General features: G+C 42.9%; 1 protein-coding gene across 7 annotated transcripts in view; it reads right to left on the reverse strand.

The window, feature by feature from the left end:
• Positions 1–22,886, reverse strand: part of cbarpb (CACN subunit beta associated regulatory protein b) — a 199,607-nt gene that overhangs the window by 52,403 nt on the left and 124,318 nt on the right. For all 7 annotated transcript variants that reach the window (XM_072594166.1, XM_072594162.1, XM_072594163.1 and 4 more), the window contains one exon: positions 10,115–10,277. In XM_072594166.1, coding sequence (XP_072450267.1) covers positions 10,115–10,277 — 163 coding nt within the window. The remainder of the gene's footprint in view (positions 1–10,114; positions 10,278–22,886) is intronic.

Below are 22,886 nucleotides of genomic sequence, written 5' to 3' on the forward strand. Positions count from 1 at the left end.
GATACCCCACTGCCTTCGCACTTCCACCTTATGATGTCCCGATGGGCACTCAATTCTGGTGGATCTTCCCCAATAGAGATGATGCAAGCCTCCCACTAGTTCTACAGCTGGCATGTGACAGTCCTGTCATGAACACTATATTCCATTTAGTATCTCTAGGGAGGTATGTAGGATGTGGGTATTTTCAACAATTTGATTGAAGCACAGAGGTCAAAGTGCTCTGTCCCCAATTCATCAAAATTATCAGCCTGCTTAAGATAACTGAGAAAAGAAAGACTTGTATTGATATGTCTCAGGTTGGCGGTTCACAACCACTGAAATATTTTTGAAGTGCAGTCTCCAAAGTAATGTAGGAAGCACCACAGCATTGTAATGTAGGATGCACAGTAAGGTCCCACAAACAGCAAAGTGATAATGTCAAGAAAATCTATTGTCATTGCTGGTTGAGGCATAAATGTTGACACGATATCAGAGACAGCTTTCCTGATCTTCTTCACTTAGAAGAATCTCTTATATTCACTTCACAGGAACTTCAGTTAAATATCTCAGCACAAAGAGAACACTGCTGACTTGAACAGATCAATTTCTGACTCTCACTGCAAGTGAGTGACCTCTGATCTCCAACTGATACAGGAGACAGGCTGCTCCTTTTGGGATCAGGACCTCGGTGTCAGGATCAAATGTAGTATGCACATCGTGTTTGGAATAGTTGGCCGATGGAGATTTTTGCAGGATTGGACAATTATTGGCCAGAACCAGGTATTCAATTTCCAATTAAGGAGACCCAGTGGGCCCTTGAAGTTGGAGGGCCAATATGAAGCATTTCAGCAATGAATACTATACAGTCCAGTCTTAATAAAAGAGCATCGATATGAAATGTTAATACTGTTTCTCTCCACAGCTGCTACCTGATCCATTGAGTTTTCCTAGCTGCTTTTGTATTTATTCCAGCACTGATGGTGTTCCATCCCACTGTTTCAGGTAAGGGACAAAGAGGATGTTGAAAATGTGTTGCTGGAAAAGCGCAGCAGGTCAGGCAGCATCCAAGGAACAGGAGAATCGATGTTTCGGGTATAAGCCCTTCTCCAGCTCGAGACATGTTTTGGAAAACTGAAGAAAATAAATTATGGTGGTTGCCAGGCTGCCATTGTGAAAGGGAGAGTATCTTTAAAGACTGACCTTATGGCACATCTATAACCAAATGAGTACATGGCTAAATTGGAGTCTCAAAGTGATTCTGAAGCAAAGAGTTCTAGATCAGTTCTGAAGACGTTATATTGGCCTTGAAATTCTAACTCTGTTTCTCTCTCCACAGATGTTGCCTGACCTGCTGAGGTTCTCTAGTGCCTTCTCTTTTCATTTCAACTCAACCTGTCAAGTTTTTTAATGTTGTGTGGAGTGCAACCGGAAAATTCTGGTTAGTCGTGGATCGGTGGTTTTAATTAGCATCTTAATTGCGTTAACAAGTTAGCCGCTGCTTGTGATCCATTCCCCACTTAAACCTGCGCCCAAGAAATCTTCAGGAGTTGGACACTGTCAGGGAGCCTATACATCAGGAAATGTTGTGCCTGCCTGCTTCCAGAGCCAAACTCCTGCCCCAGGTTTAACAGCCTTGATATAAGTAGCAAACAGAGCAACATCTTCCCTTTTGATCAGTCTTGTCTCCCACAGGATAATTGGTGAATCACTATTAAAAGTGAGAAAAAGGTTGCCATTTCTGATTTGTGATTCTTTTCAAATATATCATTTCACATTGTGAAAGAATCAAATTAATTATCAAATTTAAAAATAAATTTTACTTCATAATTGTCAATTCTATGCTTCGTTTTCTAAATGACATTTATTTATTAATGACTAACCTGAACTCAAAAGAACTTTTACCCTTTATATTCATGGTACCTGTAATAAAGCCACGATTGCTGACAATGCTGGATTTACTGATTTGTGGCTCTATGTTTTCTCCTTACTAGCTGTGATATTTGAGTAAATTGATCATGTACTGTTTTATCTTTTTTTATTGAGGCCCCCTCATGTAGCATGGTTCAGCAGATAGCTTTTTTCGCCTCTGGGTCAGAAAATTCCTGAATCAGGTGTTTTTAAATCATTATTTGAATTATTCTGACACTCTCTTTGCTAATCTCTCACATTTTACAGTCCATAAACCTCAGCTCCTCCAGAAACTCTGCTTGTGGTATCTTTACTTGCACGCAATATTATTCTCACATCATTCTTGTGTTCACTGACCAGCACTGGCTTTTTGCCCAACAATGCCTCAAATTTAAAATTCTCACCTTTTTGTCCAAATCCTCTATGGCCTCTGTATGTCTTGTCTCTGTAACTTCTTCCAGACTTACACCTTCTGAGATCTGTGCTCCTCCCATTCTGGCCTCTTGCTCAATTTTAACTTCCATTATCTCACAAGTGGCAGCTGCACAGTCAACTGGCTAATCCCCACCTTCTAGAATTCCTCCTTAATGCTCTCTACATCTCTCTGCTCCTCAAAACCTATATCTGTCGCTTAGCTTTTAGCTGAGTCCCCTGATATCTCTTTATGTGGCACAATGTTAAATTACATTTGATTATACTCTAGTGGAGTGTCTTGGAACATTCTGTACTGTTAAAAGCACTTTTAAGTGAAAGTGTTGTTTATTATCACTTAAACCTCATAGCTGGAGATGTTGCCCTTCATTCTTTTTTTTTTGTGGTGGTGGTGGAGGTCCTGGGGAGGGGCCCCAAGGCGAGTCCCAGGCAGCAAAGGCGGAGGCAGGCCTCGGGCAGCAGCAGCAGTAGAGGCAGGCCTCTCCTCAGGCCACAGCAGCAGTGGTGGTGGTGGAAGTCCTGGGGTGGGGCCCCAAGGCAAGCCCCAGGCAGCAGCAGGGAGGCAGGCCCCAAGCAGCAACAGGAACAGGAACAGGAACAGTCCTTGCACAGTCACAGAAATGGTCCGATCTTTCCAGCAGGGAAGGAAACACACAAGTGGCCAGTCACAACTCCAGGGTGTCAGTGGACACCCGCGTGCTCCTTCTCCAAGGACACCCGGGCCATGTTGCCCTTCAGATTGAATGTTGAATTGAAGTCTCATTTTCCTGCTTATTTAGATGGCGAGATCTCCACATAATCTTCAGAGAACACCAATGATCTTGGACAACAGTCCTTCCTTAACAAGTACCTCAAAGAGCAATCAAGTTTTAAATGGTATCAGTGATAAACACTGTTAATTTGTGGGTGGGATCTTACTGTGTATATCAGAGCTGCCATGTTTGTCTATATAGTCACGTCAAAAATATTTGAAACTGTTTCTGAGCAACATGATAGAATGCTATATAAAGTGACAGAGTCACAGAGAGGTCTAACTCATCCATGCCGACGAGATATCCTAAATTAATCTAATCCCATTTGCCAGCATTTGGCCCATATCCCTATAAACCCTTCCTACTCATGTAACTGTCAAGATGCCTTTTAAATGTTGCAATTGTACCAGCCTCCACTACTTCCTCTGGCAACTCATATCACACATGCAACACCCTGTGCTTGAAAAAAATGCCTCTTAGGTCCCTTTGATGTCTTTTCACTGAAAGATAAATCAGAGGATGGGGGTTGGGGGGGAAGGTAGCTGAGAAGGCGATAGGTGGATGCAGTTGGGGGTTGATGGTGATAGGTCAGAGGAGAGTGTGGAGCAGATAGTTGGGAAGGGAGATGGACAGGTAGGACAGTTCAAGAGGGTGGTGCCGAGTTGGAGATTTTGATCTGGGATGAGGTGGGGGGAGGGGAGCTAAGGAAACTGGTGAAGTCAACATTGATGCCGTGTGGTTGAAGGCAGAAGATGAGGTGTTTTTCCTCCAGTTGTCAGTTGGCTTGGCTTTGGCGGTGGAGGAGGACCAGGACCTGTATGTACTTGGGGGAGTTGAAGGGGGAGTTGAAGTGGTCAGCCACAGGGTGGTGGGGTTGTTGGGTGTATGTACCCCAGAGATGTTCCCTGAAACATTCCATGAGTTGGTGTCCTGTCTCCTCAATGTAGAGGAGACCACATCAAGAGCAATGGACTCAGTAGATGAGGTGTTTGGATGTGTAGGAAAATTTCTGCCAGTTGTGAAAAGATCCTTTGGGACGTTGGATGGAGGTGATGTGGGTGCAGATTTTACACCTTTTGCAGCAGCAAGGGAAGGTGCCGGAAGTGGAGGGTGGTTTGGTGGGGGGCGTGGACTTAACAAGGGAGTCGCAGAGGAAATGGTCTCTGCAGAATGCTTATAGGGGTGGGGAGGGAAATATATCTCTGGTGGTGGGGTTTAACTGTAGGTACTGGAAATGGTGGAGGATAATGTGCTGTATCCAGAGATTAGTGGGGTGGAAGATTAGGACCAAGGAGTTTCTATCCTTGCTGCGGTTGAAGGGGCGTGTGGGTGGGGGTGGATTTGAAGGGCTGAGGTGTTGGAAGTGGAGGAGATATGCTGGAGGGCTTCTGTTGATCATGTGGGAGGGGAAATTGTGGTCCTTGAAATAGGAGGCCATCTTGGATGTTCTGGAGTGGAATTGCTCCTCCTGGGAGCAGATACAGTGGGGGCAGAGGAATTGGGAGTAAAGGATAGTGGAGGTGGTGGTGTGGGAGGAGGTGTCGTCCAGGTAGTTGTGGGAGTCGGTGGGTTTGAAGTAGATGTCTGTATTGAGTTAGTCGCTGGAGATGGAGAGGTCTAGGAAAGGGAGGGAGGTATCTGAGACGGTCCAGGTGAACTTGTGGTCAGGGTGGAAGATGTTTGTGAAGTGTATGAACTGTCTACCTCCTCATGAGAGCACGAAGTGGCATCGATACACTCATCAATGTAACGGAGGAAGAGGTGGGGGATGGTGCCGGTGTAACTGTATGGAAGATGGACTGTTCCAAGTATCCTACAAAGAGGCAGGCATAGGTGGGGCCCATGGCTATCCCTTTGGTCTGAAGGAAGTGAGCGGATTTGAAGGAGAAGCTGTTGAGGGAGAGGACCAGTTCCACGTGAGGACACCCCTGGTTCTCACCATTCTCACCACTAATCTCCAGACGCAGCACATTATCTTCCATTTCCAACACCTATAATCAGATCCCACCACCACCCCTATCTGCATTCTGCACAGACCATTCCCTCTCCCCTGTGGTCTCCTTTATGTTGGAGAGACAGGACAGCAACTTGTGGAATGCTACACCTCTGGAACACACGCACCCAACAACCCCACCACCCTATGGCCAACCACTTCAACTCCCCCTCCCACGCCACAAAGACATGCAAGTCCAAGGCCTCCTCCACCAAATCCAAGCCACTCAACGACTGGAGGAAGGACACCTCATCTTCCACCTTGGGACCCTTCAACCACATGGCATCAACGTCGGCTTCATCAGTTTCCTTAGCTCCCCTCCCCCCCTACTCATCCCAGATCAAAATCTCCAACTCAGCACTGCTCTCTTGAACTATCCTACCTGTCCATTTTCCTTCCCACCTTTTTGCTCCACCTGCCCCTCTGACTATCAGTATCATTCTCCATCTTCATTTTCCTATTCCCAGCTACCTTGCACACCCCTGCCCACCTCCCTATTTATCCCTCAGCCCCTATTTCCTCCCTCCCCACACATTCCTGATGAAGGGCTTATGCCCAAAACATCAACTCTCCTGCTCCTTGGATGCTGCCTGACTGTTGTGCTTTTCCAGTACCACACTTTTTGACTCTAATCTCCAGCATCTGCAGTCCTCACTTTCTCCTCTTTGACTCTACAAGTCTACCTGACTAGTCCCTGCTCCCTGATGAACCCAACAGACTTTCTGTCAGTGTGAGCTGACAAGCCTTTCCACTACCAGACCAGTCTGGGGATCTAACATTCCCTCAAGCTGACTTGACTAGCCCCCACATCTTGACTAAATTCCAAACCCAACGACCCACTCAGCCACCTATCCATTCACCCTGCACTCCTCCCATCTGCCAGTCCCGTCTGTCATCCTCACCACCCACTATTCACTTCACCTGCTACTAACCCAAATGTCACCCTCTTCAACAAGGAACCTAGCCACCTCAGCAACCTAGTACCCTAGCCTTCACACCACCCCACTCATGTGCCACCCTAGCCACTTGTCACATCCTATTCCCCAACTCAAATCACCTACTCATTCATTTACCTACTTACTGACATTTACACTGGACATTTAAACCTGCCTAACAGCAGTTAATGCCATAAATAAAGGGGCTGTGCCCAATCTCCTCTACAACATCAGAGTTCTAAGACGGTGCTTTCTGTGAGACAGTGCACTCCATATTTTCCAAGAAACTGGACTCAAAGGACCTGGCCAAAAATTGGGAAGAGTTTTGGGATGGGCAACTGTTCAAGTGAAGGTTCAATCTGATGATGACTGTTGCTCCATGGAAGATCTGCGCCATGTCATTTTTATTATCCAGTTTTTCTGCACCATTCTCCTGTCCCCTTGTCACATTTGGAGAGCTGCAGTTTCCCATGCAAGATATTTTCTTGCCAATGGACGATGATTCATACACAAGTCTTGAATGTGAGTGGAGGCTGGATGTTCCCCCATTTACGGAATTACAGACAAGTCCAATTATATCAGGATGCAGTCATCAGGAGTGCAACCTCCTTGCAAATTTTCTCTTTTTATCTTTTGAAGGACATGAATACTGAAAGGTGTGGAATGTTTTATGAAATACTGAAATGTTTTATAGCTAGTAACTTAAGTTATTTCTAAAGACTCAGAACGTTGTAGACTTAAGGGCTCTGCTATTCATGCTCTAACCAAACTTGAAGACCTGACGAGCTGTTTTTGGAAAATTACACATCTGGCATTTCTCTAGGCTGTCTGCTTAATTGGTGGGAAATCAGAACAATCCCTATGAAATTTCAGAGCCATATCCAGCTGATAAAATGCGAATGTGAAAGAATTTACCACTATTCAACGGTAGCTCTAATACACTGTCGAAAGAGTTAAAATCCCTAATAAAAGAAATGTTCCTTCCCTGGATTTGATCCCAAGTCTTGAGGCAAAATAATTAGCATTATAATTTATTATACTGTGCATAAGGCAGCCAGGTATCTTGCTATGAAAAGCAAACCTTGTTACATCCTGACTACAAATTAGAGTTTAATTTATAGTATGCTTTGCATTTAACCAGTCCTTATGACACTAATTCACAGGGTGCGCAGCAGTTGTAAGTATTGGCTTTGAAGATATACAGTAGTACCAATTTCCAAGAATAATCCCAATTTCCATTTTATACACCTGAAAAGATATCAAGGAGCACAAATTTTGCATAGAATTAATGGGGCAAATTGCAGTTATTGTCTGGTCCATTAAGAGCATGGAAGGTTTATTTCCAAGGAGGAGGAGTGAAGGCACCTAAAGGCGTTTGCCTGAAGCTGCTGTCAGGTGCCATCCATCCATCATATTCTATGCGACAGCTGCAATTACAATGGAGAGAATGTGGAAAGAATGGGGGGAAAAGAAGTTGCAACAGAATAGGCAGCTAGAATAAAAAACGTGAACTGCGGAAAATTCAATGTCTGAAAGTGAAAATCAAAGTTCTGGTTGGAGGTTTTTGAGGTTTGATAAGGATCTTTACTAAGATGCTAATTTAACTTGCACTAATTACCCAGGTGTGGATTGCCTGAATTGCATTTGAAGCAGAAATTCAGAGGCTGCTCCTTATCACATTTCTCAGTACAGGAATAGACTGCAGGCCAAGAATTAAAAACAGCAACACAATGTGGATTTTAATCTCCCCATAACTCATGAGTGAGCTGGCCGATTGGGAGGAGGTGTCTATTTAATCAAATGGGACAGCAGGCTGTACAGTGTTTTGCATCTTTGCTACTCACACCAATTAAGTTGGAGGAGGGAATGTCAAGATCAGAGCTGAAAATGTGTTGCTGGAAAAGCGCAGCAGGTCAGGCAGCATCCAAGGAACAGGAGAATCGACGTTTCGGGCATAAGCCCTTAAGCATCTGCAGTCCTCACTTTCTCCTCAATGTCAAGATCAGCTCTGGCTAGGTATGTCTGTGTGGACTTAACCTGCACGTTCTCCCTGTGTCTGCATGGGTTTCCTCCGGGTGCTCCAGATTCCTCTCACAGTCCAAAGATGTGCAGGTTAGGTGGATTGGCCATTGGGAAATGCAGGGTCACAGGAACAGGGTAGAAGGATGGGTCAGGGTGGGACGGTCTTTGGACGGACTCGATGGGTCAAATGGCCTGCTTCCACACTGTAGGCATTTCATGTTTCCATGATAGCTGTAAGCTAAGCAGAGGGCTGCACAGCCAAAGGGGAAGCCATGGAAAAACATGGAATTGAGTGCCCTAGGGTTGAAAAGCGAGCCAGGTCATGGGTGGTTAATGGCAGGAAGAGCTTGTTGGGGGAGGTTAGGGTCATGGGGAAGTGCAACTGACACAGTGGGCTGGAGCATGCCTTTCCCTTTCCCAATGTCACCTCCTTTACAGACACTTTGGACCAGAGACCCTCCCCTAACCACTGCCCACCCCACCACTGCACCTTCTAGGCAGCAAACAAGCAGTTTTACCCATTGGGCACCGTGCATGTTGGCAGACTCACTTGCTACTAGGTTAATGCCCACTGGCATGAGGCCCTTCAGTGGTCATTAATTGTCCAATTAAGGGCCTGAGTTGGTGGCAGGGTAGGGATTTTGACCATGGGCTTTTCTGCCCTGACTTAATGGAGACAGTGTATCTATTTGGCCTCGTTAAATGTTTTTCCTATCTCTAAACTTGCCATGAGAGAGGCCATAAAACTGAACCTTCCGAATCTCCTTCGGATGTATGTAAAACATTAACCCGTGAAAATATTTCACCGCAAAAACAAACGATGATAAATGGGTACATGGAAGTGATTACAGGAATTACATTTTAGACTTGGCCAGAACTAGTCACTTCTAATGCTTTATGATGACAGCTCACTTCCTCAATAAAACTGCTACTCTGTATTCATTTCCAAAAATGAATTGTTCTATGAATAGATATTCTGTTACAAACAAGCATTAACTGATCTGACTAAGCCTGCCAGCCTAGTTTTATATTTTGTTGCATTGCTCAGTTGTGAGAGCTGCGCACTCGTCATTTATGAATTATCAGGGTCAGCCAGCCTGTGTGTCAACATACACTTTTCACCACTGATGTGTCCTGTAAAACTAATTCACTGAAAACAGAAAGCGATACAAAAATTATTGCACCAAGTAAATATTTAACCATCCAAATCACCAAGACATATCCTAGCCTTTTTTATAAGCCATTCTACTGCATTTTCTAAGAGCCATTAAAGCGGATGCAATTTCTCGTTATAGTCTTTCAGCCAGCCACAGCTGAACAAATGTGCCTGAACTTACAATCAGTCCTGACCTCAGGTAACTGATTTATTAATCCCTTCACACTTGCTTTGCAACACTTCTTCCATGGTATCTTCTATAATTTATCTGCATGCACAAGTGGGACCATCTGGGGTCAATTCCAAATACAGCACTTCTAAAAGGGTTTGTATTCAAGATCAATCATGATAAGGACACCAATGCATCTGCATGCCAAAGAAATCCAAAAATAAAAAAATATAAATCTAACAAGTAAAGTAGTGAGAGGACAGTGTTGTGAAAAAAGATCAACATGGAATGTGGAGATCGATTGAAAACTTCCAAACTGAGATTGGTAGATTATTATCAGATCAGGCTTAAGGAACTTAGTCAGAATGGAATTAAAAAGCACATCAGCCATGATCTAACTGAATGACAGAACAAACCCAAGACTTAATGTGGGCTGACTTCAGATTGATTATAAAATTATTCTTCAGTTCTTCAAGGAATAAGAATTTCTAACCATCAAACAAGGACGCCCATTGTTTTAATGCTTAACCATTATATCATAAGTATTTTGCCTTTCAAATGTGCCTTTATTGCATATATGTGTGAGGTTCTGCTATCTATGTGTCTCACTATGTGTCAGTTTGCTCTGCTACCATAAGCCCATTTTGCTCCAGAATAGATTCGATTTTTTTTTAATGTATTGGGGGAATGTACTAATTTATCTCAGACTGAAGTCAAAATTTATGTCAATTAGAATCTTTCTAATATTGGAGATAGTACAGTTGGTACCTCCGCCCTTTTTCCTGTGTTTTCTTCCCGTGATCAAATAGCGATGCTTCGTTAAAAGAAACTCTGCGACCAGTGGAACCAGTGGAAAGAAATCGCTCTGCTTCCAGGTCATGATAGCTGCCCGTTGACAAACACTCGGAATCATCAACTTTGATTGTGATTTCTGGAACAACACAGAAACTGAAATTAAAACAATTTGCGTCATATATCTTCCATTTTACCATTGTACTTTCACAGACAGCACTTCGTTTTCATGGTTATCAGTACATTATCCCTTGTATGCAATAAAGTGGTTGGGAGACACTCTTGGAACTATGTCTCTATCTGCAGAAAGTAGAATATTTCACCAACTATAGTGACTTGTAGACTGATTTATCATCACGCAACTTGCACAACTGTTCACTTTTGTCACTAAGATTACTCTTTGGCAACCTTCCATCTTGTGCGACAATGGCTTCCACAGTGGAAATCAACTCTGCATAAATAAGGTATGGCTCAGGACCCTAACACTGACAATCTCTGACGCCTTTGCTGCTGATAAAGGCTGTGGGCTGAGAAGGTGCAGAATTCACCAGCTTCTGTTTCCACACTCTGCTAAATTTTGCGTTTCTCTTCTCTTCTTGCAATACCCCTTCCATCAACCTCCAGGGACCCTCACCTTCAGCCCATCCGTGATGTCTTCCAGTTATCTATCTCAGCACTCGCCATCATTATAACTTACTTACAGGTTCTATTGTAGTAGATATATGAGGTGGTGTGTGTTAGCAACTTCTGAAACCAGAATGCAATGCATCCACATGCCAATCAGTGTACACAGACCCTTCAAGTGACTGCCTGGCGACAAAATATTGGATATATCGTCAATGAGCACGTAAAACCCAAAAGCCATTTCACTATATAGGAGCTCATTGAGTAAACAGGCATCATTCCCTGGCTTACTAATGTTCAGTTTGGGTTCTGTCAGGGTCAATCAGCTGCTGACCTCATTACAGTCTTGGTTCAAATGTGGACAAAATTTCAGAGGTAAGGCAAGAATGACTACTTTTGACATCAGGTCACATTTGACTGAATGTGACATCAAGGAGTCCTCACCTGTGGGATCAGAGGAAAACCCACTCATGGTCGGAATCATACCTGGCACAAACAAAAATGGTTGTAGTTATTGCAGGTCTATCATCTCAGCTCCAGGACATGACTTGAGCTCGTCAGGGTAGTGTCCTGGGCTCAACCATCTTCAGCTGCTTCATCAATAATAAGGTCAGAAGTGGGGTGCTTAATGGTGATTGCACAGTGTTCAGCATCAACTACAACTCCTCAGATTCTGAAGCACTCAATGTCCAAATACAGAAAGACCTGGACAATATCTGGACTTAGGCTGGCTGGTGAATCTAACGACATTCTCTAACATTCAATGGTATCACCACTATCAACATCTTGAGGGTTATCATTGACCAGAAACTGAATTGGCTTAGCCATATATATAAAAAAAATGATTCCACCTGTATGGTGTAGTGGAATTGCAGTCTTTGTAATGTTTTGTTTTTGAAAAAATGCACTCCCATCTGTTTATTTAAAGTGGACGGTGATGGAATTGTAGTGCAGGTATGTAGTTATCATGAAGCTTCCAAAGATCTTCATAATGTTTTATGCTATCTCGTTTATATAATAGATTTCTCACAGGCTAAGACCCTTGCACAACATATCACCTGATTACAAAATTCACTTCATCACTTTTACTTTATCGTCTATTCTTGATGAATAACGTACTTATTTTGCAAAATTTATATGCACTTTTAATCCATGCATACCCTGCTGCACTGTTGTCCTGTACATTCAAGAAGAAAATTGAACTATTTTCTGTCAGTCGACGAGGTAATTCCTTTTTTTAATGTTTGTAAAGCTTGGGATTGGGACATGTTTATTAATAATAGATCCCTTTACCTTGCCCAAAATTACAATATAATTAACACTATTCTCCCCACCCATAAATCACAACATAATTTCCTATGAGTCATTTCCTTGCTCAGTGTTTACATGACTAGCCTCATACAATATTACAAACAAAGAAAGTGTGGACAGATATTTATTCAGGTCTTTATTTTTAAATTGGGGGTTAATACATGCTGAGGAAGGACAGCAGAGTTGAGAAACAAAGTTTTCCTACCACATATCAAATGTCACTGTCAGAGTAGACACATAGCATCCAGAAAAATATTCCTCCTACGCTGTTCTGGCAACATACTTTCAGATAGAATTCCCTATTGCGCTGAATGTGACATATTCAGTTCCCACAGCAGCCATTCTTGTGACTGCTCACAGTGAAATTGCTTCATTTATGTCAATCAGCACCATGGTTTGAACAGTTCTTCATTGTTCAGAGAATTGGAATCAGAGCATCCAAACTCAACCAAACATTTCATCTCATGGTTCAGATAGAATTGTATCCAGCAAAACAGGTGACGAGACAGTGTGTTCGTCCTGCGCAACCCATTCCCATCATGTAAAAAGCTCATAAATTCTTTGCTTCTTTTCACTATACATTGTTTAGAATTAGAACAGAGAGGAGGAATAGCCCATTTGGCCCCTCAAACCTCTTCTGCCATTCAAGAATTACATGGCTGATCTGATTATGGCCTTAACTCTACTTTCCTCACTGCCCACCCATAACTCTAGGCCCCTTCGTAAATCAAAAAAAACTCTCTAACTCAGCCTTACATATATTCAATAACCCAGCCTCCACTGCCCTCTGTGGTTGAGAATTCCAAAGGTTATTGACCTTCTGATAGAAGAAATTCTTCCTCGTTTCTGGTTTCAAAGGGACACTCCTTGTTTTGGGTAATGCCTGAAACGTCGATTCTCTTGCTCTTCAGTTGCTGCCTGACCTGCTGTGTTTTTTCCAGCACCACACTTTATCGACACTCCTTGTTTTGAAAACCATGACCTTTCTTCTACATTTCCCTGAGTGGAAACATCCTCTCAATACCTACTCTATCAAGCAGCCTCTCCAAAACATACATAAGATGACTTCTCATTCTTCTAAACTCTAATATATATAGATCAAACCTGCTTAAACTTTTAACATTAATATAATCACTTCATCGTAGAACCTAGAGAACATTTCCTGAATTGATTCCATTGCAAGTATATCCTTCCTTGAATGAGGTAATCAAATCTGTACATTGTACTCTGCAATGTCCTGTAAAGGTGTTGCTAGACTTCCCTTTCAAACTCCAGTCCAGTTTCAATAAACACCATTTTGCTTCCCAGTTACTTGCTGTACTTGGATGCTAATATTTTGTGCTTCATCTACAAAGTCACCCAGATCCACTGCACCATTCTGAAGTCTGCCTCTATTTTAAAAATATTCTGTTTTCCCACCAACATGGGAAACCTCATATTTTTTTCACATTATACTTCATCTGCCAAATTTACTCACTTTTCAGACCATTATGTCCTAGTCACAACTTATCTTCCCCCCTGATGTTTATACTGTCAGAAAATTTGGCTACACCATACTCAGTCCCTTCATTCAAGTGATTAATCCAGATTATAAATGGCTGAAGCTACCCCCATGAACTGATCCCTGTGGCATTCCACAAGTTATGCATGCCAACCTAAAATGCACAACCACCTGATGAAGGAGCAGTGCTCCGAAAGCTAGTGCTTCCAATTAAACCTGGTGTTGTGTAATTTTTAACTTTGTACACCCCAGTTCAACACCAGCATCTCCAAATCAAACCTGAAACATAGTTACTTAATTCTGATTCTGTTTTCTTGATTTTTAGCCAATCATCTACCTACATTACCCCTAACACCAGGAGTGCTCATCATATGTAATAACATTTTATGAGGCACCTTACTGGATATCTTTTGGAAATCCAAATACATTACATCTACTGATCTCTCTTTATCCACTCTGCTTGTTACATTCTCTAAGCATGAAATGCCCAAATTTCTATTCTCCAAATTGGTAGTGTGAACATTGTTGTAATTTGATATACTGTACTGTCCTACTATAATAATGGGTTCTTCTTAAATATCATCTATAACAATAGGTATCCATACTGTGTATGCCAAAGTAATACTAACTGGAACTTGATGGAAGGTTATGCGCACATCTTGATCAGACTGAGATGTGTGAAGATACCCACACTGAAGTTTCATGACTGTTATTTGAAAGCATTTGCTCAATATCTGGAATAGTTCAGCATGTTTTCAATTGAAATACCATGTACATACAGATGCTGCAGATCTCTAATGCTGATCTGAATAGTAGCGAGTATCTCTCATAGAAAAGTTATCTATTAGGTGAATTTTAATTTATGTTGACAAACTAATTAACAGGAAAGAGCTTTGTGCTCCTCAAAACTGGACAAGGCAAATTTAACTGCACAAGGAAAATTTAATCTAACTATGTCAAGATTGTTCGAAGGTGCTCACTGCCAAAAGGAATAAGGAATTGTAGTGATTGGAACCAGGCCCAGGTGGATCCTTGACTAGGAGATCCTTGATTAGGATTGTTAACCTGGGCAAATCAGGGAACCCTGGCTGACAGATATAAACAGAAGATTCCCCTCTTCTGTGGTTACATTCAAGCCCCGGGTGTTCCTGGAGAAGGATTACGTGGTGTCCACCAACACTCTTGAGCTGTTCAGGGAGAGGTGGGCTCTGCAGGGAGTAGAGTATTTCATTTCCCCCTTTAATTCCATTTTAATTTAATCCCTGCGCACCCCCCTCCCCCACCCCCCATTTCCCATTTTTGATTAAGCAGCATTACCCTTTGTTGAGAAGGGCACTGCTGGTCACTGACCACTCTGGGGTTTCCTTTCTTCCGGGTGGTGGAATATAAATAAAGATTTACACACTTGTTGTTGTTCTTCACTGCATCTGACACCTGCACACACATGACGTGGGTGCTGGGGAAAAATAAGCACCACCACGGTTAGTAGTGCTTCGGGACTGGCTTTGTGCTGGCTGGTCAGAGACCATGTACTAGGCACATGTAAATAATGGAGGAGAAAGTGAGGACTGCAGATGCTGGAGATCAGAGCTGAAAATGTATTGCTGGAAAAGCGCAGCAGGTCAGGCAGCATCCAAGGAGCAGGAGAATCGACGTTTCGGGCATGAGCCCTTCTTCAGGAATCTGTAGAATAATGGGTGTAAATAATGGGTGATTTGGTAACAGGATACTGGCCTCTGTGCAGTTACTTCAGAAATTATATTAAGTTGCAGAAGTTTAAGGCCTGATTTTTTTTTAAAAATGCTTTATTTGTTGTGGGACAGAGAGTTAGGTTAGAAAGTTTCATTTAATGGGTTTCTGTCAAAGGTGCAGAAATGGAGAGGTTTCATGTTTGGGCTTCTGAGCAACTTGCATCATCTGTCTATGGGTCAACTTGCAGCAAATACTGCAAGGCTCCTTTGATAAGACATTCCAAATACATTACCTGTAGTCACCTAGAAAGGCAAAGGGAGCAGCTACGCGGGACAACCATCACCTGCAAGTCCTCCTCCAAGCCACTTATTGCCTTGGAAATCTATCGCTGTTTTTCATTGTTGCTTAATCAAAATCTTGGAACTTGTTCCTAATAGCACTGAGAGTGTGCCTATACCAGATGGATTGAAGTGGTTCAAGATGGCGGTTCACCACTACCTTCTTAAAGATATGCGAGAAAGGGCAATAAATGCTGGCCTAGCCAGCAAAGTCCCCATTCCGTGAATGAACTAAAAGAAAGGTTCCATGGTTCAGCAACTGCCTTTCTGGTGATGGAGAGTCACAAGAACAGATTTCTCACTAAATGTAAATCAAGACCAATACTCCAATGCAGTATTGAGGGGTGCCGAACTGTAAGAGATGCTGTCTTTTGGATGCAGTGTTAACAGAGGCCCTGCCTACCTTTGGATAGACATGGTATTACCTTGAGAACAAGAGAATTCTCCTTAATAATTTGGCCAACTGAAACTGTAAGAACAGATTAGTTATTGTAAGCGGGACCTTTGTATAAATTGGCAGATGTATTGAGTTCAATGAAATTTTGATTACACTTTAAAAGTACTTCTTTAGCTATAAAATACTTTGGTTATCCTGAGGTAATGAAAGGTGTTATCATTCTTTTCTTAAATATTCCTATATTGAATCTTGAGAGTCTGTACAAATGAAAGCTAAAAATAGATGAGTAGGGACAGTCCACCCCAGGATCAAGAAAAATGCCTCACAATCCTTCTTACAATCTCAAAGAAAGACATGAACATGATCTTTAATTATAGAAAATCAGAAATATTAATCCCAGAATTTCAAATTAAACATCTATTCTGATAAATGTGTTACTCGTGTAGCATAATTACATATATGCCCACGTTTTATCAAAACTTTTCATTGAAAAATACATTGGATTGCCCACTGCGCTAGCAGGTGACTAATGGTAGGAGTGACATATGTTGCCTGTCATAGATTTAACCAAGCTGTTTCATCCAGTTTGTGTTTAATATTATTTATGGTTGAAGGAAAAGCTCTGACGATGTAATGTAATTTTTGAAAAGCCTGACATAAACTTTAGCTCATTAAAGGCTCTGTAGTGTACATACAAACTTGAGCATCTCCCCATCGCACTTATGTTTAGCAGACATATATGAGCTCTCAAACTGACAATGAAGTTTTCACATCTAATGCTTGTTTTGAAATTTCACCAAATACTCATCCTTCCCCATCACCGTAACTTAGTCCAGCTCTTCAATTCTCTGTGGCCACTACCTTCCTACAATATTAACCAACTTTCAATTGCTCCAGCATTGGTGGCCATGTCCTTCATGGCTCAAGCTGAGAGCTCTGGAATTCCCACCCTAAATCTCTCCACCTCTCTCTTATCCTTTTAAGATGTCTATTAAAATCTACATATTTCACTAAGTTATAGGATCAAGGATAACCCCAAGGCATTTTATGCATATGTGAGAAACCTGAGAATGACGAGAACGAGGGTAGGTCCGATCAAGGACAGTAGTGGGAGACTGTGTATTGAGTCGGAAGAGATAGGAGAGGTCTTGAACAAGTACTTCTCTTCAGTATTTACGAACGAGAGGGACCGTATTGTTGAAGAGGAGAGTGTGAAACGGACTGTTAAGCTAGAAGAGATACCTGTTAGGAAGGAAGATGTGTTGGACATTTTGAACAACTTGAGGATAGACAAGTCCCCCGGGCCTGACGGGATATATCCTAGGATTATGTGGGAAGCAAGAGAGGAAATTGCAGTACCGTTGGCAATGATCTTCTCGTCTTCACTGGCAACGGGGGTGGTACCAGGGGACTGGAGAGTAGCGAATGTTGTGCCCCTGTTCAAAAAAGGGAATAGGGATAACCCCGGGAATTACAGGCCAGTTAGTCTTACTTCTGTGGTAGGCAAAGTAATGGAAAGGGTACTGAGGGATAGGATTTACAAGTATCTGGAAAGACACTGCTTGATTAGGGACAGCCAGCACGGATTTGTGAAGGGTAGGTCTTGCCTTACAAGTCTTATTGAATTCTTCGAGGAGGTGACCAAGCATGTGGATGAGGGTAGAGCAGTGGATGTAGTGTACATGGATTTTAGTAAGGCATTTGATAAGGTTCCCCATGGTAGGCTTATGCGGAAAGTCAGGAGGCATGGGATAGAGGGAAATTTGGCCAATTGGATAGAAAACTGGCTAATCGGTCGAAGGCAGAGAGTGGTGGTAGATGGTAAATATTCAGCCTGGAGCCCAGTTACAAGTGGAGTTCCGCAGGGTTCAGTTCTGGGTCCTCTGCTGTTTGTAATTTTTATTAATGACTTAGATGAGGGAGTCGAAGGGTGGGTCAGTAAATTTGCAGATGATACGAAGATAGGTGGAGTTGTGGACAGTGAGGAGGGCTGTTGTCGGCTGCAGAGGGACTTAGATATGATGCAGAGCTGGGCTGAGGAGTGGCAGATGGAGTTCAACCCTGCCAGGTGTGAGGTTGTCCATTTTGGAAGAACAAATAAGAATGCGGAATACAGGGTTAATGGGAGGGTTCTTAGTCAGGTGGAGGAACAGAGGGATCTTGGGGTCTATGTACATAGATCTTTGAAGGTTGCCTCTCAGGTGGATAGAGTTTGTAAGAAGGCCTATGGAATATTATCGTTCATTAGCAGAGGGATTGAATTCAAGAGTCGTGAACTGATGTTGCAGCTGTACAGGACTTTGGTTAGGCCACAGTTGGAGTACTGTGTGCAGTTCTGGTCGCCTCACTTTAGGAAAGATGTGGAAGCTTTGGAGAGGGTGCAGAGAAGATTTACCAGGATGTTGCCTGGAATGGAGAGTAGGTCGTACGAGGATAGGTTGAGAGTTCTCGGCCTTTTCTCGTTGGAACGGCGAAGGATGAGGGGTGACTTGATAGAGGTTTATAAGATGATCAGAGGAATAGATAGAGTAGACAGTCAGAAACTTTTTCCCCGGGTACAACAGAGTGTTATAAGGGGACATAAATTTAAGGTGAAGGGTGGAAGGTATAGGGGAGATGTCAGGGGTGGGTTCTTTACCCAGAGAGTGGTGGGGGCATGGAATGCGCTGCCCGTGGGAGTGGTAGAGTCAGAATCATTGGCGACCTTTAAGCGGCATTTGGATAGGTACATGGATGGGTGCTTAATCTAGGTTAGAAGTTCGGCACAACATCGTGGGCCGAAGGGCCTGTTCTGTGCTGTATTGTTCTATGTTCTATATGTTCTAAGTTTTTAGTCTGCCCTACTACCACCTTTTGTGCCTCTGTTAAAGTTTGCTTGATAATGCTTTTATAAAACACCCATTCTATGCTGAAGGGCGACACAAAAATTGTCATTTACACAAGTTTTTTACAATCCTTTCTAAATATTATTGAACACCAGAATATAGAGTAATTAACACAAAAGCTATTATGTATTAACTTATATCCATTAGCCTCTTGGGAAATCTCATTTGTGATTTAATTTATTACTGTCACGTGTACTGAGGTACAGTGAAAAGTGTTGTTTTACATGCTTTAAGGCAGATCATAGTATACAAGAGCATCAAGGTAATAGAACAAAGTGCAGGTTGCAGTGAAATAGCTGCCAAGAAGGTGCAGCAAGAGATCAATCTTAATATTAAAGAGGTCTATTCAAAAGTCTGATAACAGCAGGGAAGAAGCTGTTCTTGACTCTTTTCATACCTATAAACAAACTTTTATATCTTCTGTCTGATGAAAGGTGTGGAAGAGAGTATAATCGGGATAGGAGGGGTCTTTGATTATATTGGCTGCTTTCCCAAGGCAGTGGTAAGTATAGATGAGTCAATGGATGGAAGGCTGGCTTGCGTGATGGACTGGGCTGTGTTCATAACTCTCTGTAGTTTCCTGCAGTCTTGGGAAGAGCAGTTGCCAAACCACGCTGTGTTGCGTCCAGATCGGATGCTTTTTACGATGTATCTATAAAAATTTGTAAGAGATCTTATGGACATGCCAAATTTCCTTAGCCTCCTGAGGAAGTAGAGGTGTTGCTGTGCTCTTTTGACCCTGGTATCCATCTGTGTGGAATTGTTGATTTATATCACTTGCAGGAACTTAATGCTCTTGACCTTCTTGACCTCAGCACCATTGACACCAACAGGGGCATGCCCTCCACTCTGCCTCCTGTAATCAATGACCAGCTCCTTCATTTTGCTGATGTTGATGTCTTTACACCAAGCTGCTAAGCACTCAATCTCTTTCCTGTATTCTGTCTCATCATTGTTCGAGATGCAACAGACTAGTAAATTGGGTTGGTGTCATCAGCAAACTAGTAAATGGGGTTGGTGCAAAATTTGGCCGCACAGTCGTGACTGTCTAAGGAGTATAATAGGGGGCTGAGTACGCAGCCTTGTGAGGCACCAGTGTTGAGGATTATCATAGAGGAGGTGGTGGTGGAAAAGCACAACAGGTCAGGCAGCATCCGAGGAGCAGGAAAATTGACGTTTCGGACAAAGACTCTTCATCAGGAAGAGCTGAAGAAGCCCTGATGAAGGGCTTTTGCCCAAAACGTCGATTTTCCTGCTCCTCGGATGCTGCCTGACCTGCTGTGCGTTTCCAGCACCACTCTAATCTAGACTCTGGTTTCCAGCATCTGCAGTCCTTGTTTTTACCATAGAGGAGGTGGTGTTGCCTTTCTGTACTGACTACGGTCTTTTGGTCAGGAAGCTGAGAATCCCATTACAGAGAGTAGAGCAGAGACCTAGGTCCTGGAGTTTGAGATGAGTCTGTTTAGAATTATGGTGTTGAAGGCAGAGCTGTAGTCAATAAGTAGGACCCTGATGTAGGTATTCTTGTTATCTAGAATGTTCCAGGGATAAGTGCAGGGCCAGGGAGATGGTGTCTGCCATGGACCTGTTATGCCGGTAGGCAAATTCCAAAGGATCAAGGCATCTTATAGACTGGAGTTGATGTTAGGCATGACCAACCTCACAAAGCACTGGCTTTGGAATTATAGAGGTCAGAGCTACTAGGCAGAACTCATTGAGGCACACTACATGAGTTTTCTTCTGCACTGGCATGATGGTGTCTTCTTGAAGCAGTTGGGGACTTCAGATCAGAGTAAGGAGAGATTGAAGATGTTTGCCAATACTCCCATCAGCTGGTCCGCACAGGAATTGAGTGTACAGCTAGGTACTCTATCCGGGCCAGTCGCTTTCCATGGGTTCACCCTTAAGAATGTAACGTCTGCGGTGGTGATCAAGGTACAGATGCATCCGAGGCTGATGGAGCAGGTAACATCATTTCACTGCCCTCTAGTTCAAAGCGAGCGTAGAATGCATTGAGCTGATTGGGTAGGATGTACTGTTGCCTGCGATTCTGTTCAACTTCACTTTGTAGCCTGTCATGTCGTGTAAGCCTTGCCAGATATAACAGGTGGCTGTGTGGTTAGTCTGGGTCTCAAGCTTAGTTTGGTATTGCCTCTTGGCATCTCTAATGGCCTTGCGAAGGTCATACCTGGATTTCCTATATAGGTCAGAGTTGCCTTGCTGGAATGTCTCAGTCCTGGACGTAAAGGGGAGTGGATCTCCCGGTTCATTCATGGTTTTCAATTGGAAAACATTTGGATTAACTTATTTGGCACGGAGTCTGTATTGGACTGTGGCATACTCCTTTGGTTGGCTGCTGAGTTCTTGAATATGGACCAGTCTATTAACCCTAAGCAGTCCCAAGGAAGGTCTTCACTTCCTCAGACTAACAGTGAAGTACTTCCTGTACTGGGCCCTCATGCCTCAATTTCTGCGTGTAAGTCAGGAAAAGGAGCACAGTGTTGCAATCTGATTTTCCAAAATACGGACGGGGGAATGGAGCCACCATTGCTCCAATCCTCTTTTCCCCCATGGATGGTTCAGTGACGAGTGGACATACCTTTAAAGGGACTAGTAGAAGGATTAGACGGAAGATGAGGAAAGATATTTTTATCCAGAAAGTGATAGGATTCTTGAAATTACTAGGAGAAAGTGAGGACTGCAGATGTTGGAGATCAGAGTCGAGAGTGATGTTGCCTGACCTGCTGTGCTCAGTCTTGAAACTACTGCCTGAGAAAGATAGTGGAAGCAGTAGCCCTCAACTCGTATGAAAAGGTGTCTGGACATGCACCTGAGGTCCTATAACCTCGAGGGATACAGACCAAGGACTAGAAATGGAATTAGGCTGGGTGGTTCATTTCTTGGTTACCACAGACATGTTGGGCCGAATGGCTGTGCAATGAGACTGTTTCTACATTTTCTAAATATTCTATTTTCAGGACAAGAATTTACAGGGATGTGAGTTGTGGATGAGTGAGTGACAATCTGTGAACTGCTCCTTAGGAGGCCAGTATATGCCTGATGGGTCAAAGGGCCTTCTCTGTGCTGGCATGATTCTACAATTCTAAGTCTACCTTGCAATTATAAAGAGTTTACAACATTATTTATTGATTTTTTTTTCTTTACTTTTCACTTCTCTCCCAATGACAATCTGCAGGTTGACGGTGTACTAAATCTTCCCAACACTGCCCATTTCTTGGTAAATGTTGAAGCAATGGCTCTGCCAGTTTGCTTAATGTTGTAGCTCATCAGAAGCGTATGCAGCAGTTCTGCTGGCAAAACTCCAGTAACAGCAGTGTGCTTGAAAACCCTTGTGCAGCAAAACCAATTCTGCTGTACCAGCCTTCATCTCAATGAGCTGCCTGAGCAGCAGCTAACTCGCAAAGTCAATAAATCTAACGTTCAATCATACAGAGAATGATACAGCAGTAAACGAGGCCATTTGGCCCATTGTGCTTATGCCGACCCTTTAAAGGAATTAACCAATTTGTCTACTCTTTCCCTATGGACCTGCAAAATAATTTTTCCTTGAAGCATTTACCAGTAACCCAATAAGAATGATCCTTATTCAGGTCATTGAAAATTTCTCTTCCTGAAGAGAATTACATAATTCCTGCTGGGACCCAAGTAATCCCAGCTCGCCAATGACTAAACTTTATTTATCATTACTCCTCAATTCACTTCTGAAAGCTTTTATTAAATCTTATTGAAGGTGCACTATTATAAATCATCACAACATATTATATGAAAATAATCTCCGCGTGTGACCTCTTGTTCATTTCCCAATTAGGCCAATGCTACTAAGCCTCACTTTAACATTCCCTTCTCTGGGATTCCTTAACATCTCTGCCCATTCCAAGTAATCCCTCATGTCACTCCAGAAAATCCTTGTCCCCTATCTAAGACTTGCCAAGTGTGGTGCCCAAACTTTGAACAGGCCTGTCATATTTCCAGTCTTTTC

This window comes from Chiloscyllium punctatum, chromosome 24 (assembly GCF_047496795.1).
Source record: "Chiloscyllium punctatum isolate Juve2018m chromosome 24, sChiPun1.3, whole genome shotgun sequence".
NCBI lineage: Eukaryota > Metazoa > Chordata > Chondrichthyes > Orectolobiformes > Hemiscylliidae > Chiloscyllium > Chiloscyllium punctatum.